The sequence below is a fragment of the Podarcis melisellensis genome (genome assembly GCF_964234715.1).
Source record: "Podarcis melisellensis genome assembly, chromosome: 3".
In the NCBI taxonomy this organism is placed as follows: Eukaryota; Metazoa; Chordata; class Lepidosauria; order Squamata; family Lacertidae; genus Podarcis; species Podarcis melisellensis.
Window position 1 is genome coordinate 90,648,203 of NC_138530.1, and position 16,952 is coordinate 90,665,154.

General features: G+C 42.9%; 1 protein-coding gene across 2 annotated transcripts in view; it reads left to right on the plus strand.

Moving 5' to 3' along the window:
- NBAS (NBAS subunit of NRZ tethering complex) overlaps positions 1-16,952 on the plus strand; it is a 178,468-nt gene that overhangs the window by 57,241 nt on the left and 104,275 nt on the right. For both annotated transcript variants that reach the window (XM_081905888.1, XM_081905889.1), the window contains exons 22-23: positions 11,828-11,911; positions 13,097-13,250. In XM_081905888.1, coding sequence (XP_081762014.1) covers positions 11,828-11,911; positions 13,097-13,250 — 238 coding nt within the window. The remainder of the gene's footprint in view (positions 1-11,827; positions 11,912-13,096; positions 13,251-16,952) is intronic.

Sequence of the window (16,952 nt, forward strand, 5' to 3'; positions counted from 1 at the left end):
TGCCATTGCCAGAAGGCAGAATTTGTTATCTAGCTAAATGGCGATATTTCTTCCTTCCCCCTAAAACCCTTTATCCCCCCCTCCCTCTTCTCCCTTCTCCCTTCCCTCCTCTAAATGCACACAGACACGAGGAGACAGAATAATGAAAGCATCAACTTCAGACAAGTTTGTTTTCAATCTTGGTGGGATGCAGCTGATCACTGAAAGCATAAATTTATTACCATGACTAACAAAACAGAAATTTTAAATTATTATAGCAAAATGATTCGGCTTCCGCCTTCAGTTGCTATGATAAAAATGGTGCTGTTTCTGAGGTGGTGGATATAGAACTTTGAGCCTCTATCCTCAAAGCTCTGTACCTGTCACCACGGAAACGGCTTCATTTTTATCAGTACAATTAATGAAGGCAGAAGTTGAAACATTTTGCTATGAGGATTTAAATTTGTTTTGTTAGATGATAGTCTGTCTGTCTGTCTATCTATCTGCTGGCAAAATTGGTGTATGTTTAGCTGCATAGACAAGAGAGACATTCTTTTTTTCAATTTTTCTTTAAAATTAGACAGTTGGAAGTCTTGGTTTATTGTGAGAATCATTGCCATTTGAATTTAAGAGGTAATCCATCTGGAAAATAATGGCCTTCCCCAGCATTATAAATGCACATAGCCAAAGCCTTGCAATTTCCTGTTTTTGTTTGTAATGCATTAGACTACAATATTGCTGTGCTATAGTCAACATATTAGTATCACCAAAGTCAGGAAATTCAAATAAACGACTCCCTTAACAGCTGTAACTTTGCTGAAGAGCATATTATGGCTGCAGTAAAAAAAGAAAAAAAAAAAGGAAGGAATGCTACATTAAAGCAGAAATCCATGCACGTGGTCCTTTGTCTTCAGTGAAACTTTATCAGATTTTCCTCTTAGGCTGAACCATTTCATGTTTTGTCCAATGGCGGCTGGTGCCCATTGGGTGGAATGCAGGATATCGAACAGATGACAGGCGGGGCCAACTAATTCTGGAATTGTCCCCACCCTCCTCCTGCTGGGTTCTACAAGGGATAGCCAAGGCCATGCCAAGTTTGTAAGTAGGGCGGCTGGGGTTGGGAGAATCAAAGCAGCTTGGTGGGGCATTGCCCTAGTTCGCCAAATAGACCAGCCTCCACTGCCTTCATCTCAGTCCTAATAGTGTTTGCTTTGTTAAATCTGCATGAAATCCAATGGAGATGGATATCGCAAGCCACTCTTTTACATTTTTATATCTCTTTATCTTTACAGTGACTTGGTTCTGTTAAGTCCAATTAGAGGCTACAATCTCATTCCTGGGATCCAGCATTTTTGCCCTAGCCATGCTTCAGCTTAGGGTTATGTGTAAATCTGGCCAGTATAGAAATTTACCTGTCTATGCAAATGAAATGAAATTATAAATCCTGTGACCAGAATCCTATTCTGTTCAGCTGAGTGTGTTTGTTACTCCCCCACTCCGTTGGTGTTCTAAGTGTTCAGTGCTTCAGCCCTATAATTAAAAGATGCCTTTCTTCTTAAATGCCACATTTGGCTGTATATTTGCTTTTGTATATATCTTTCCCTGAAAGCGGAAAGGGCCTGCCTTGAAAGTTTTGCACAGCAGGGCTTTTTGGAAAGTAGCTGCCAAAGTTGACAGCTGCAAGTCTCTGCTTTTTTTTGTAAAAATGAAAGGAAATAGGTAATTTTTATTTTCAGTTGAGTTAAATAATGCATTAACCTTAGAGCCGGCTAGAAAAAGGCCCGAAACCAAATGTTATGGAATGGCCCAGGTATTTGCACATGCAGTGGCGTAGCGTGGGGGGTGCAGGGGGGGGCGCTCGCACTCGCAGCTCTCTGCCCCTACCTGGCTCACTCACTCTCTCTCACTGCAGTGCTGGCTGTGCGAATCCGATCTGAGCTGCCGGGTCGCCGCCCACTGTGGAGGGGGTGGGTGCCAGGCGTGCGGTGCGGAGAGAGAGCGAGGGACTATCTGGGGGAGGGACAGTGCAGCGGCCGCCCAGCGCAGCGCTGAGCGTGGGAGAGAACCACACCAGACCAGACCAGGCAGCAGCAAGAAGAAGCTGGCAGCGGCGGCAGGTTAGGGGTTAGGGGGCGCAAATTACTTGCCTTGCCCCGGGTGCTGACAACCCACGCTACGCCACTGTGCACATGCCTGATATTTCTCTCTTGAAAATGACCTAGGTGTTTTGGAAGACAGGTTCTGAATTTGCATGCCACACTAAACCATTCTTTAGCATGCTTTTAGCATCATGTGGACGCGCTGCAGCAAGCTTTAGGCTCACACTCTTCCTCCTGTGTGGCTGGGGAGAGTTTGGACTTCTTTCTTTTTGTTAACCATCTCATCCAGATCTAGGAACTGTGGTTAACACTATATCCAGCAAGCCAGCTTCAGAAACCACAGTTTGAAATCGGCTTGCTGGAAATTAACCACAAACAGAGAATTCTTCCGCTTAGTTTTACATATTTGTCCAAGTAAACAGAAATTCTAAAGCTTTGTGGCTAGAATCCTATCCTGTTCAATTGATTGTGGCTTTTCCTTCCCCCACAACCACCCCAGTTTGCTATTGATTTGTGTCACGGGTGGGTAGGAATACGCTGAGCTTCCTGTTAACCAAGACAAACTGCTCTGGTTTTGTCAGAAGGTTTACTTAATATTAGAAACTCCTGCGCTACCAGTACTGACAACATTGGACATGGCTCTGTTTAGTTCAGGGGTGGGGTAAGCTATGGTTTGTTTAACGGGCTTACGCACATTCCATAGGTGATGAAACAAACCATGGCTTGTCTCTCCAAAGCTGGGTTTGTTTTCTAGCTCTTGTTTCATGCTTTTGGACAGGCATCTCCAACCTTTTGCCCTCCAGATGTTTTGGACTACAATTCCCATCATCCCTGACCACTGGTCCTGTTAGCTAGGGATCATGGGAGTTGTAGGCCAAAGCATCTGGAGGGCAAAAGGTTGGGGATACCTGCATTAGAATATCTGGGGTGGACTGGCCAACGAAGCAGTACTTAAAGAAAGGTGTTGGCTTTCCATGTAACATGAAGCCATAGTTAAAACAAACCAAGGCTCTTTAGTCAACAGCAAGGAGCAACCCATAACTTCATCACTGGGCAGATTTGGGATGCTTATCACAGGAATCTGCCTTATACCATTGGTCTATCTAAGTCAGGCTTCCTCAGCCTCAGCCCTCCAGATGTTTTTACCCTACAACTCCCATGGTCCCAGCTAGCAGGACCAGTGGTCAGGGATGGTGGGAATTGTAGTCTCAAAACATCTGGAGGGCCGAGTTTGAGGAAGCCCAATCTAAGTCACTGTTATCTACACTGACTGGAAGCAGTTGTCTGGAATTTCAGACAGGGAATTCATCCCAGCCCTGCCTAGAGCCTCCTGGGATTGAACCTAGGACATTCGACATGCAAACAGAAGCTCTCTCAATGTCCTAGCCCCTAGCCTGATCAGAGACGCTATGGTTCAAATCCCTGCGGCGGGGTGAGCTCCCGTTGCTCGGTTCCTGCTCCTGCAAACCTAGCAGTTCGAAAGCACATCAGAGTGCAAGTAGATAAATAGGTACCGCTCCAGCGGGAAGGTAAACGGCGTTTCCGTGCACTGCTCTGGTTTGCCAGAAGCAGCTTAGTCATGCTGGCCACATGACCCGGACGCTGTACGCCAGCCAGTAAAGCGAGATGGCCGCTGAAACCCCAGATGCGGCCACGACTAGACCTAATGGTCAGGGGTCCCTTTACCTTTACCTTTACCTTACCATATATGTGCAAACCAGGTCATTGTTGGGAGGTCATGGCTTCTATCAGAGCCGGAAATTCGTTTGGTGGGAAGGCCAGGAATTCTCTAATAGAAATCCCCAGCTTCCTTCTCCATAGAACCATAATGTTCAGGGTTCCATATCAAACATGTTGACTCAGTTACTGCAGCATATCATAGAAATTGTAGGATCTTGAAACATCTGTCTATGTGGAATTTCAGCATCGATCCCATTATGCCATATTTACTTGCTCCCTTCTCTTAATTTGGCCCTGTTATAGGTTTTAGTATAGGCATCACCCCCGCTTACGTGAGGGCAGCATTCAAGGCCCCCGTGCGCTTAAGTGAAATTGCGTAAAGTGGGGAGCACCCCACTTTGATAGGGAGGGCATGTGAGGAGAGGAGAGGAGAGGAGAGGAGAGGAGAGAGAGAGAGAGAGAGAGAGAGAGAGAGAGAGAGAGAGAGAGACTAACGCTGGAAATCTCTTGGGGCTGCTGCCTGACCTATCCTGAGCCTGCCTGCCTGCCTGAAGGGAAGCGTTGTGTGCAGAAACTGGCCTTGGAGGGTGAGGACTAAGAAGGGCACCCAGCAGAACTAGTGCCAGAATGGGGTTCTGATCACATGGCAGAGTTGTGGAGGCAGGGAGAAGGTGTCCCCCCCATGCTGCTGGTCAATTGAAGGCCGCCTTTCCTCGCTTGCGCAGCAGCCCCAGGCGAGGGATGGCCAATCTATTTATTTATGTATTTCATGCTGACCCACGTATACAGGGTCACACGCAAGTGGGATGCACATAGGTGTTTGTGGCGGGGTGTCTGTAGAGCAGGCATGGCCAAACTTGGCCCTCCAGCTGTATGGGGACTACAACTCCCATCATCCCTAGCTAACAGGACCAGTGGTCAGGAATGATGGGAATTGTAGTCCCAAAACAGCTGGAGGGCCAAGTTTGACCATGCCTGCTGTAGAGGGAGAAATGGATGTGCTCGGCCATGATGGTTCAGTTTACCCCGGCATTTATTTTGCCAAGCACCATAATTTAATTTTCACATCAGTACTGCAATACAAAGAGCAAACGTAGGGAGAAGGGGAACTTTATCGTAAGCGTTTCAGGGTGTCCCCACCCCCACCCCGGCTTTTCAAAATCTGCAGCTCGACTTGTGTACTAATATTGGAAAACCTCTTTTATGTATGTGGACAATTGCTGTTATCTTCGTGTCACACACAGAGGTGGAAGCATTTTGTCTTTTTGACACAACCTAAAGTGAATTGGCATGTTTTTCTCCGAACGCTCAAGGTTGCTTGGATCCAAGCCATTACCTCTGCAAGATATTGTTGTTGTGAATTAAAATTGTGAGCCATAAGCTACCATCCTCAGTAATTTACTTATTTAAATTATTTGTTTGTTTACTAAAATATCCGCAGAGAGGCAGGGTGCATTTTGATTTGCTGTTGGAATAAGAACAGATCTATTGGAGGTGGGTTTCTTTGATTCCCAACTGGGTAGTTTACAAAGCCACTTGCCAGGTTACACAAAGGAAAAAATGTGTGTGGAAGGAATTGTCCATTCCATATCTGTTGTGAGGTGTATGGAAAACGTGTCTGCATGTCATTTCATGCACAGGTACAGAACACCAAATTTGAAAATTGTGGTGCCTGGTTTTTGTTGTTGTTTTTTTAAAAGAAAGATCTCTGTATAAACTGATAATCATAGTAGAACTGTTTTGTCTGGTGTGTTCAGGGCTCAAATTGATTGCACATACCCCAATGCTACCATTTCATCTTGGAAGTCTGCACACTAGGGTGAAAATATTTCCAGAGCTTTATAAACATTTGATACCCAATGCCTGCGAGTTTAGTAGCGCAGCAGTGCCATTTTTCTTTGACTTGCAAAGCACCTAATGGAAACAATAAATAAATAGTCATGATGAAGGATGTTTTGCTGTTTGACAGACTTTTTCTGGCTTTCAAGTGCCTGAGGTGCATTTAATCTACACTTTGATATGCTCCCTAGCTGGCACTTTGGAATATTGTGCTTAATTTTAGGCAGCATAATTTTCTTTTTTCTAGCAGAGCACTGATATGAATCCTTGGTGATTTGAAGCTTCAAACCCCTCAAGGACAGACAATAAAATAATCTATTTACAAGGAGAAATGTTATAAATGGCTCATTTTTAAAGAACTTGGGTTACGGGTGTTGAGACAGGAGCCAGGCCTTCGATGGCTTATAAATGTGATATGCTGTTACGTTATGGGTGCAGTTTGGCTTGGTGGTTCCTTGCCTTCATTAAAAGATAAGCTAACTCTTTAACAGCTTCATTCTAAAGACCACAGAAAGGGCAACTAGCTAGGAACTTAAAAGGGATAATGTACATTGTTTAAGTGGGCTCATAAATGAGTTAGACTTTCTAGTTTCCTTGAAACATTCAGAAGGTTGAGATTATAATTGCGAAGGCTAATGACTTCCTCAACTTTCAATTAGGCATTGCAACCTCAGGAAAACGTACAAGCCAACTATTTCTTTTGGCTACATCAATTAAACAGTTTTATTTGTTTTTGCTCTGTCCTTTTATTTCTTTTTGGTAAAAATAAACCTTTTGTTATGACCTTAAGTGCCAGCTCCACATCAGCAGGGGAACCCTGTCTAACCCAGCAGGGGCTTTTGGTGAGATTTCCTGGGTTACAGCAGCTGCTTTGTCTCCCATGCTTTCCTGTATGGAAAATGCAACATTTTTAAAGCCATTGGCTTGCAAGGCAATTTGAAAGGCTTTGCCCCTCCCCTCCCCCATCCTTTCCCCTTTAGGGAAGATCAGCGTTCGAAATTCGCCAGGTGCGTTTTCTTCCTGACTATTGGCCACTTGCGACCAAGTGAAGATGTCCGGGTGCCAGGATAGTGCCTGACGTTTCCACTGCCTGTAGATGCATGCCTGGGGATCCTTGGATTTTGACTATTTTCACACACCAGCAACACATCCTGTAGAATTCTACCCATTATATTTTATCTGCACAATCAGAATGAATTTCAGGAACCAAAAAGTCGTATCGAAAATGGCAACTTTTGAAAGAAGAATGGTGGATGAAATTAATGGACTATGCAGAATTAGATAAATTAACAGGAAGGATTTGAAACCTGCGGGACCAGAGATTCTTAGAAGACTGGAAAAAAATATATGAACTGTTTGAAAAGCAATTGTAATGAACGGATTACGCTAGTAGGACTGCAAGGAGTTCTGTAAGGAGGACTATTTGAAATATTGCAAGAAAGACTACGAAGGGACTTATTCGTTAATGATAATTAAGAGTAATAGAGAAATTAAGAAATGCAGAATAAGTGATAAAGAACGGAAAATCATCAGAGGTTGTTGACAGAAGTCTAAAATACTCTATAAGATAAGAAGCTATGTTAAATGATTGTTGAAAATGATATGTAAAAAACACCAGTAAAAATGTATAAAAAAAGAAAAAGACGACTTTCAAGTTGCCTGGCCCCAAAATGGCAATGTGGTATTCTGTTTTGGTGACAGCAACCCTGTTTAACAAGCCACTTGGCACCTAACTTACATATCTGAATTTCTAACACTGGCCGGAAGATAGGGGCTGCTGGTGAGCAGCTGCTGTCTTCAGGCCTACAGTACCTATGTGGACCTATGGAACACTTTGCCATTGCCATTACCATTACCAAGGGTCCCTCAGCCCCTGGGGCAGAGGGAGCAGCAGTGGGGAAAAGGATATGGGAACCTACCCCCCCTTGTCTCTTCCCCTCCATGAACTGTTGAAGGAAAATTAGAATGCAAGTTGATACCTGTGATTTGGCCGTCCCACTTTGTTCATTCAGTCATTGATCTCTCATCCCCTTCTATCATAAAACACTAAAGATGGCTTGATGGCAAAACCATAAAGATACAGTTCCTTTTGCTTTGAGAGACAATGGAGTGCGCCTCCGGGAGTGAAGTTAAACTGTTGCGTTAGGAACACCTGGGGTGCAAGCCTGGACAGTGTGTACAGAGGTCCTGGGCTGCCCGGTCGACAAGACCCCTTTCTCAGCCTCATTGATGTGGTTCGAAGGAAAGCAGAGCAATTCGTTTGGCACCAGCTTGGCTGCAGGGGTTGCCAGAAGGCGCCATCCAACCGCCTTAGGGACTCGACTCTGGATTTGTGTAGGGTTTACTCCTTTAAAGAGCCATTGTGGTATAGTGGTTAAGAGTGGTAGACTCATAATCTGGGGAACCGGGTTCGCGTCTCCGCTCCTCCACATGCAGCTGCTGGGTGACCTTGGGCCAGTCACACTCCTCTGAAGTCTCTCAGCCCCACTCACCTCACAGAGTGTTTGTTGTGGGGGAGGAAGGGAAAGGAGAATGCTAGCCGCTTTGAGACTCCTTAGGGTAGTGATAAAGCGGGATATCAAATCCAAACTCCTCTTTTCTTCTTCTTCTTTACACCTTTTTCTTCTCCCGAAGATGTCCCGCAAGGCAGTGGAGGTTTAGGACCAGAATTTTCCTTCTCCTAGATGGGCTGCCTTCCAAGGTGGATGAGCCTCATCAGTAAATGAGCAGTAAATAAGCAGTAACCGATAAGAAGAACAAAGCACCGATCAATTATTCTAAAGAGTGATGTTGTAATAACACTTAAAATGTAGAAGCAGTCTGAATTTTCAACTTAAGAAGCAACCGAGGCCTTTCTGTCAAAAGGCCTGCTGTGTGGCACTGTTGCTGTTGAAGCAGCAACCCAATCTAGTCATTGGACGTCAAGAAGAACTCATATTCCTAAAACATGGTGGATCTTAACCTACAGTGGATGGTAGCCAGTAGTGCCATATGCTTGAGTGTGTCTCCCATTGATGCCCCTTTGCAATCTCTACTGTGGTAGCTGTGACGTGTCTCGATGTCTAGTTTCTAGAAGGTTTGCTTTGCTTGACTCTTCCTACAATGAGCTACCTTTCTTTTTTTGGAGAGAGAAAAATAATTTTGCTTCTGTTTGTTTTTCCTTTTTGCGGGGGTGGGGGGGAGTGGTGCAGCATCCAGCCACAAGGTGACAATATTGAGTTCCCTACAATGATTTTTCTGTATTGAAAGAGCGTGCATCCTTGCATATTGGCACACCTTTGTGTCGGCATGCACGGATTTGTTAGACTTCCCACAATATTAGAAGAAAGGAACTTTGCCAGCAAGTATCCATTGACATTTTAAAACTGTAATGATACATGCTTGGGACTAGATTGATTTCTCTTATGCCTACTGTGAAGGTTCACACTGAGAAAGCAGCCTTAGGTCTGCTCATTTGTTTGTATATTAAGAGTGAAAGAAGATGTGCCAACTTAAATTTCTAAAAGCCAAAGTGGATTTGTTCAGCTTGAGCAGTTCTATAATAGTCTTCGACAAGCACTTAACACTATTCTTTTAGCTGGCTGATATTAAAAGTACTGCCTGCTGCTATCTCTTGTAGTCAGGCAGTGCTGTCCAAAAATAAGTGCAAAACAACAAATTTGCAGAAGGGATTAAAACTCTTCCTACGACTGCATGGCTAGGATTAACTGGGCGGACAGTATTACATATTTATGTTGGAATTCATCAGTTGCAGAAACGAGTTCAGTTGGCAACATGAAGTTTATGTAGTGCTCTGAAATAGCTGTGCCATTCAACCAAAATTCATCGAGGCATCATTAGATTATACACGACCTAGAGATTTGTCTCGGACTTCTCCAAATGGGAGAATAGCTGTTCTTTTTAATTGTTCTGTTTTCAAGTACCGTCAGCAGTGTGTAGCAGCTTTGGCGAAAGAGAGGCTGAAAAGCCCAACAATAAATAATTGAGAACAGACTACAGCTCTGCAGGCATCTTGTGCATAATAAGCACAGAAGGATTCCAAAGCCCCGAGAATAAACAGTATAAATCAAGGGTATAAAAAGCTGAGCAGATTTAGATCCCTTTTGATTTGAATGGGTCTAGTCGCAGCTAACTGTGTACTGTGCTACAGAGAGAGTTGAGACACATTTTAAATGCAAGTTATATTCGTTGGATTAAAATGTGGAGCAAGCATTCTGGGCTGCTGTTGGGATAGCGGCAAAGATAAGATCTCCAAGGAAGCTGCACTTGCTGACTTGAAAGTACTTCTTGTCAATTAAGTATGGTAACTATAGATATTTAACAGATGGATAAACAATAAATATGCAGAAAATTTTATCTTGAATATGGAACCCATGGAGGGAGGGAAGTAGGTCCGAAGGTTCAATAGAACCTTTTATTTTAATGTTTGAAATGGTTAAAGTTAAAATTTATAAAATATTGTAAAACCAATAGAAAAAGTTATTTTTATAAAGGTTCCTCTTGGCAGAGCCAAACTACATGTGTCTTTGTATTTAGCATGCGGTTGTTGTTGTTTTAAATGCAAATTGCATTAGCTGGATTGTGGTGGTAATTGATGGCACAAGAGCAAAGTGGGTGGGGGAATTTCCAATGGAGGATTTCCTTCCAAACCAAAGAAAATATTGAAGATTTTTCATCAGGACTGCAATAAGGGGAGTAACGGGTTAAATCCTTCTGCACGCCTCCCCTGATTCCATTACCTCCCCCCACCCACCCCATTGCAACTTCCCATATGTAGACCCCATAGTTTGTATGTAGCAATGCCACTGCTCCAGAAACGAGTCCTGGATTGCAAACAAGTTTTAGAGTCCGCCCTGATGTCTGATGACGTCTGCTTAAGTTGTAGGATATATCATAGCTTCCGTGTGGCACAATTTTTTTCTTTCTGGAATATGTGGCAGAATCAATAGTATAGCAGAATGGTTGGGCTAATGAGAAACAGAATGGCCATTGCTCAAACGAAGACTTGCTAAAATGGTGGAGCTTTGTTTTCTGTCTCCCTTTCATTACGTTTTGTCTTTTTCATTACGTTTTGTCTCTTAACAAGTTGTTTTTATGGCTTTTGAGAGTCCTGGAAATGCCACGGCAATGATGCTTTTAAAACCATAACAGATCGGTCTGGTAATAACTCTATTTGTTGTTAATCTTTATCTTTGTTGGCAAGCACCCATTCTGTTTGTAGATGTTTTTTATTACCACAGGAAATATTTCACCCTAGATGCCTATAGCAAGAGAGCCACATCTGACTTAATTGAGAAAATCAATACAGCAGGGATATCTTGGCTCAGGAGAATAATTTGCTCAGAAGTTGGTACAAAATCTTATTACTTCAAAGAATCCACAGATGTCATTTTCTCTCTCGCTATTAATTTAAAAGATTTGCAGTAGTGAGGTTGAGACCCTGCTGTGGAAGCAAGAGAATGCCATCTATTTCTAATGAAGAGGTTGTATACATGTAAGAAACATGTGATGCAACACATGTCAAAATAGCTCTGGTACAGCCATGCAATTTGTCTCTGTGTCCTCACAAACCTGCCATCTTTCTATTCATTCAGTTGGAACTATTTCTTAGTGCCCCTGCTGGCCTTTTAAAAGATGGGTTTGGTGGTGTAAATTGCCTGTGCTTGAGCTTCAAGCTGAGAAAACCATATACAGTGCCATCTTTGTGTGTGCTGTATTTTAATGCTAATAATAATATTTATATCCCGCCAATCTGGCTGGGTTTCCCCAGCCACTCTGGACAGCTTACAGCATATTTAAAAACACAACAAAGCATCAAACATTTTTAAAAAGAACTTCCTATACAATAGGATAACAACAACAACAATAATAATGATAACAATGATAATAATAACAATAAAGATAATAACAATAACAACAGTTTACAGCAGGGGTCAACAAACTTTTTCAGCAGGGGGCTGGTTCACTGTCCCTCAGACCTTGTGGAGGGGCCAGACTATATATTTTTGTGTGGGGGGATGAACGAATTCCTATGCCCCACAAATAACCCAGAGATGCATTTTAAATAAAAGGACACATTGGTTAGTGGATGTATTAGTATTAATGTAGCATAAAGTGCTGTTTCTGCCTTTCACAGTATTTATTCCCACCCGCAATACCTGTTACTGTGCATTTAATTAGTAGACTGGTTTTCAACACACCATTGATATTTTTGCTTTGTTTTCTAACAGCCGCAGAGATGGAGCACTGAAAATTCTTCCCTGGAATGAACAGAAGCACAGGGAGGAAGACTGGTGTGAGAGGGCACCGTGCAAGTAGGTGTATGAAGTGTGTGTGTGTGTGTGTGTGTGTGTGTGTGTGTTCAATATATCAATCCATTTTTACATTAGCACCAGTCAGTTGCAATTAAGCAACTATCCCACCTGGCCTTACTATCTTTGAAGACTCAAGTGTAGGAGCTACCCTGTTTCCTTATTGGAGAGGAAAACACATGTGGATTACTTCCTCCCTTTTTTTCTGGAGGAAACATAAAGTCCCAAAATGCACAGAGCTCTGGGCTGTGGTCCCGTGATACATTCCCAAGCTTTGATCATGCTGTATGAGGTGAAACCTGTATAAGTACACAGAAGAATTGTTATGTGCATGGTGCCGTGGAGTGATGCACGCTTCTCTTTATGGCCTTCGCAGTGATTTGAATGATTCTTTACTTAGCAAGCCTCCTCACTTGAGCCACAGGATTTTAATCACAGTGAGATCAGAATTGGGCCTCAAGCCCACAGGATCTTTCTCCTGCTCCCATCACCATGAGTAGAAGTGAACAGCTGAACCGCGTGGCCCCTGTTCTTGCTTGGGTAAAATCCTGACAGCCAAGTAATAACTTACAGGCTCAGCGTGTTAACAGTGCCCTTTCTGTATGTGGCAGCAGCTTTTCATGCCTGCAACGGCTTTTGCACATTAAAGTATTGCTTCTGCTTAAATAGGCAAGCTTGTCAACTCATTTGGAGCACTGTAGTAAATTGCCTCTATTATGTAAACACCTGTTGATGTAGTGATAAGGTTAATTACCAGGAATAGCTAGAAATTCAGTAGGGGTAAATAAGTTTTCTCTGCGTAGGCTTTTGCATAAAGGTCAAATGCCCATTATGTAAATAACAGTGGTGACCTCCAAAATTAGAATTATTTTTTTTAAAAAAAATATTTATTTATAGGCACTAGTTTTTCAGAACAGGTTATCATTTAACATGATTTTTCAAAAGATAATCCTAATGAGTCTGCCTAAGACATAGGTTAACATCCATGCCATACATTGAGATAATTCTTATACTACTTCAACAGCCATGGCTTCCCACAGAGAATTCTGGGACCTGTAGTTTAAGAATCCCAGAAATTGTAGCACTGTGAGGGGTCTCTTCCAGTTCTCAGAACATTTAACAAACTACAGTTCCCAGGTTAGAGTCCTAGCTTTCTACATTTAATGACTGTTTATCTATGATGCTCAGGCTGATGGTTGAACCAGCTCTTCAAGATGAAGGCGAGTTTTTATATGAGTCTCAACCTGAGTTGCTGAAGTACAGAACCACTGAGCTTTCCATAAAACTGGTCACGGACTGGTATTGGAAACGAGCAGAAGAGATTGAAAACTACTCTATGCAGGTAAATGCACTATTCTACCATATGTGTACTTCAAATATATGCCCTATAAAGCGAATCGGTTATACAGACCTATTTGAGTGTGTGTATGCCCAGCCTTCCACAACCTGGTATCCTCTAGATTTTGTTGGATGATGATATAGCTCAGTCGGTAGAGCACGAGATTCTTAATCTTAGGGTCTTGGGTTCAAGTCTCACGTTGGGTGAAAGATTCCAGCATTGCAGGGATTGGATTAGACGACCTTCACAGTCCCTTCCAACTCTACAATTCTATGGGTTCCATAATCACTGATCATTGGCTGTGCTGCTGTCAGGAACTGGCTGGATGACGAGGAGTGGTGGGAGGCACCAGCTAAGGAAGCCTCAGAGAATGAAGGTTTAGAGCACGGGGAATGGTGGTGGGACACTGAGGACAGGTCAGAAGATGAAGGTGGTGGGGAGGCAACAGGTGTGAGTGAGAGAGAAGAGCCAAGGGCAGAAAGCAGTTCAGACTCAGCCCATGCAGCTTCCCAGGAGCTTGCCTGTCCTACTGTGTTAGGTTCCGTTCCCCCTTGTCTCCAAGGACACAAAGAGCTATGCATATGTGGCTGAACAACAAGTAGGAGATCCCTCCCACTGTAGTTTATGTCTTTGTGGACAGCCTCCAGAAGAAGGAGATGTCTTAGGGGGAAGCAGGAATTGTCAGTCCTGGCAACTGTGCTATGGAAGCTGGTCCTGCCTTGAGGCTTCTCTGCATTGCTTTCTTGAATCAAGAACTAAGCTTCGCGCTCGTCTCTGCGTTTGAATGCTGACCTGCATCTGAGCCAGCCCTGACAGCTGCCTAGGGCTGTTGAGAGTTGTAGTCCAAAACACATTCGAAGGGCACCAGTTTGGAGAAGACTGGTGTATGCATACCATTGTATATTCTGCACTGGGTTTTATTTGCATGCAATATGTAGAAGAATACATTTCTGTGTAAAGTTATGGCTGAGTTAATGTTCTTTTGTGAGTTGATGTTCTCTTGCTGCTAGATGGCTCCAGTTTTGGGATGGTGCCTGCTTGCCACTACTGTTGAAGTGCACCAAATAAATCACGTGATTATAGGCATGTATTCAGATACAACCATAACAAGGAGAAGATGGAGTGCCAACAGCTTTGAAAAAAGTGGTTACGATTCAAAAGAGAGACAGAGAGAAAACAAGAGCGAATGGTGATGGTATTTCATTATGGGATGTGAAATGGGAGGAGTAAATGTGTTGGTTTTGATTGGAGGAACATGGCCGTCCATCGTGGGATGGGTATGGTAAGAGGGAGAGGAAGCTATTGTCACGAGTCTTCCACCTCCATCACTCTAGTCAGCAGCCTTTTCATTTTCAGTCCTGCCAACTCTTGGGACCACCAGTGACTTAGCTTTGCTCCGCATGTGGGGAGCTGGCGTTCAAGAGCCATTGCATCAACTGCCTAGTCATTTCCCAATTCCAGAGGTTAACCAGAGATTCAGCAGGATTGCCACTTTGAGTGACAGAAACAATTACGTTCACTAATGCCTAGGCTTATCCGAGCCTGGCAAAAATTAGGAGCCAACTGGGAATGTGTACTTCTGGTTTTTGTGTAGTACTTTTCCCAGTGGCATGTTGTCATAACTTCTGCTGCCATTAATAGACTTGCCATTAAATGTTTCTAATATAAATGGATTTATTTTTTCCAGATGACCTTTCAGCTAATGTAACAGAATTATTAAAAGATTTTCTGAAAAATTTGTTGACTAGTATTTGGCCAGGTGTGTTAATTACTTATTTCCAACATTCTTATGTTTAACAATTGGGCAAATCAATCTTATATGAAAATAACTCTCCGGCTTACTGAAGCTTTTTCATCATTGTAAACTTAATATACAGGCTATTTTTAATTCCTTAGTTTAATTATTAGAGGTACATTTAACTTGGAAGTAAGCGTCATGTCAGAATATGATTGGATTCAATTTTTGTTGCTTTGTAATCATGTAAATTCAGGCAGGCAAAATTGGCGCCATAAATGATATCCAAATTCAGAAATAATTAGGGGTTTTTTTTTGTGTGTGTAAAGTTCTAGTCCTGAGTTTCACAGAGAAGTACACACACAGAGAGAGAAAATAAGGGACTAGAAATAAAGAGTCAATAGATGGTTGAAATCAAACTCCATTAATTTTTAAGACCTAATAACAGAGTTTCTTTAGAGCTGAATTGGCCATTCTGAAGCTCTCAGACTTGAATATAAAAATAATTAATGGAGGGACAGGACTCAGTTGTTTTTTACTTTGGCTGTTTCAAGCTACTCTGTGCATAATATAGCTGAAAATTGCCAGTGGTTAAATGATATCATAGTTGTCCTATGAAAGAACAAACACAAATTTTGATTGGTTTTGGACAGTCAGTTTCCCCACCATTATCCTATATTGAGGTACGCGCGTGGCGCTGTGGGTTAAACCACAGAGCCTAGGACTTGCCTAACAGAAGGTCGGCGGTTCGAATCCCCACGACGGAGTGAGCTCCCATTGCTTGGTCCCTGCTCCTGCCCACCTAGCAGTTCGAAAGCACGTCAAAGTGCAAGTAGATAAATAGGTACCGCTCTGGCGGGAAGGTAAACGGCGTTTCCGTGCGCTGCTCTGGTTCGCCAGAAGCGGCTTAGTCATGCTGGCCACATGACCCGGAAGCTGAGCGCCGGCTCCCTCGGCCAATAAAGCGAGATGAGCACCGCAACCCCAGAGTCGATCACAACTGGACCTAATGGTCAGGGGTCCCTTTACCTTTACTACCTTAGAGAGCAACAAAGTTTGTTCTTGGTATAAGCTTTTGTGTGCATGCACACTTCTTCAGATACAAGAACAAACAGCTACCTACCTGCATCTAAAATTCTGAAGTTGAGTCGATTAGAATTCAGAATGTGTCTGTTAGCTGGCCTCGCCGAATGTCGTTAAATGTCAAGTCATGCAGTTGCAACTTGAGAGTCAGAAACGAGTTCTGGAGGGATCTTATATCGTGCCTTATCGTGCTTAAGTGGACTAATGTGACCGGACATTTCATCTTCTGATGCTAGTTCAAACACAAAGAACTGTATGCAATGTAAGGTCTTCTCTTAGTGACAGAGCTGACAACCTCTGGTGGAGAGACTGCAAGGAGCATATAGAAGCTCTGTAAAGGATTTATTTATTTAGTTAGTTAGTGTTTTTGCCTTACAGTACGACTACTATATTGTATAAATATGTTCACTCACAGCCAGGGCTTCTACTCCTACATAATATTGATTATAAAGGTACTCTGTGTTTCATGTGATGCTATGTAATCAAAGGAGCAACTCGCGACTTAATATAAATAGTGCGCTTTATTAAGATTGTTTCCTACAGAGCAGATACTGGGCCTGCTGCTTTTGCCTTTCCTCTATATTCATACTCCTCTCTAATATCCCACACTTCCTGTTCTTTCTTCAACATCCTCTGCTATCGCTGGTTTTACTTTTGAGCTTCATTCATGTTGTTTCACTCTACCTTTGCAGTGTCACCAGGTGGTAGCTGAGAAGGGCAGGATTGCTATTTGCCTACATCTGTTTGCTTGCACAAATGAATTTAGAACCTTGACATGTGGATAAAAATTAATTTGCTGCTTGTGAGGCACTTACACTAAGGCTGCAAAATGCAGTCCTTTATATTAACCTATTCTTTTAATTTAAAAAAATTGAACGGCTCAGAGG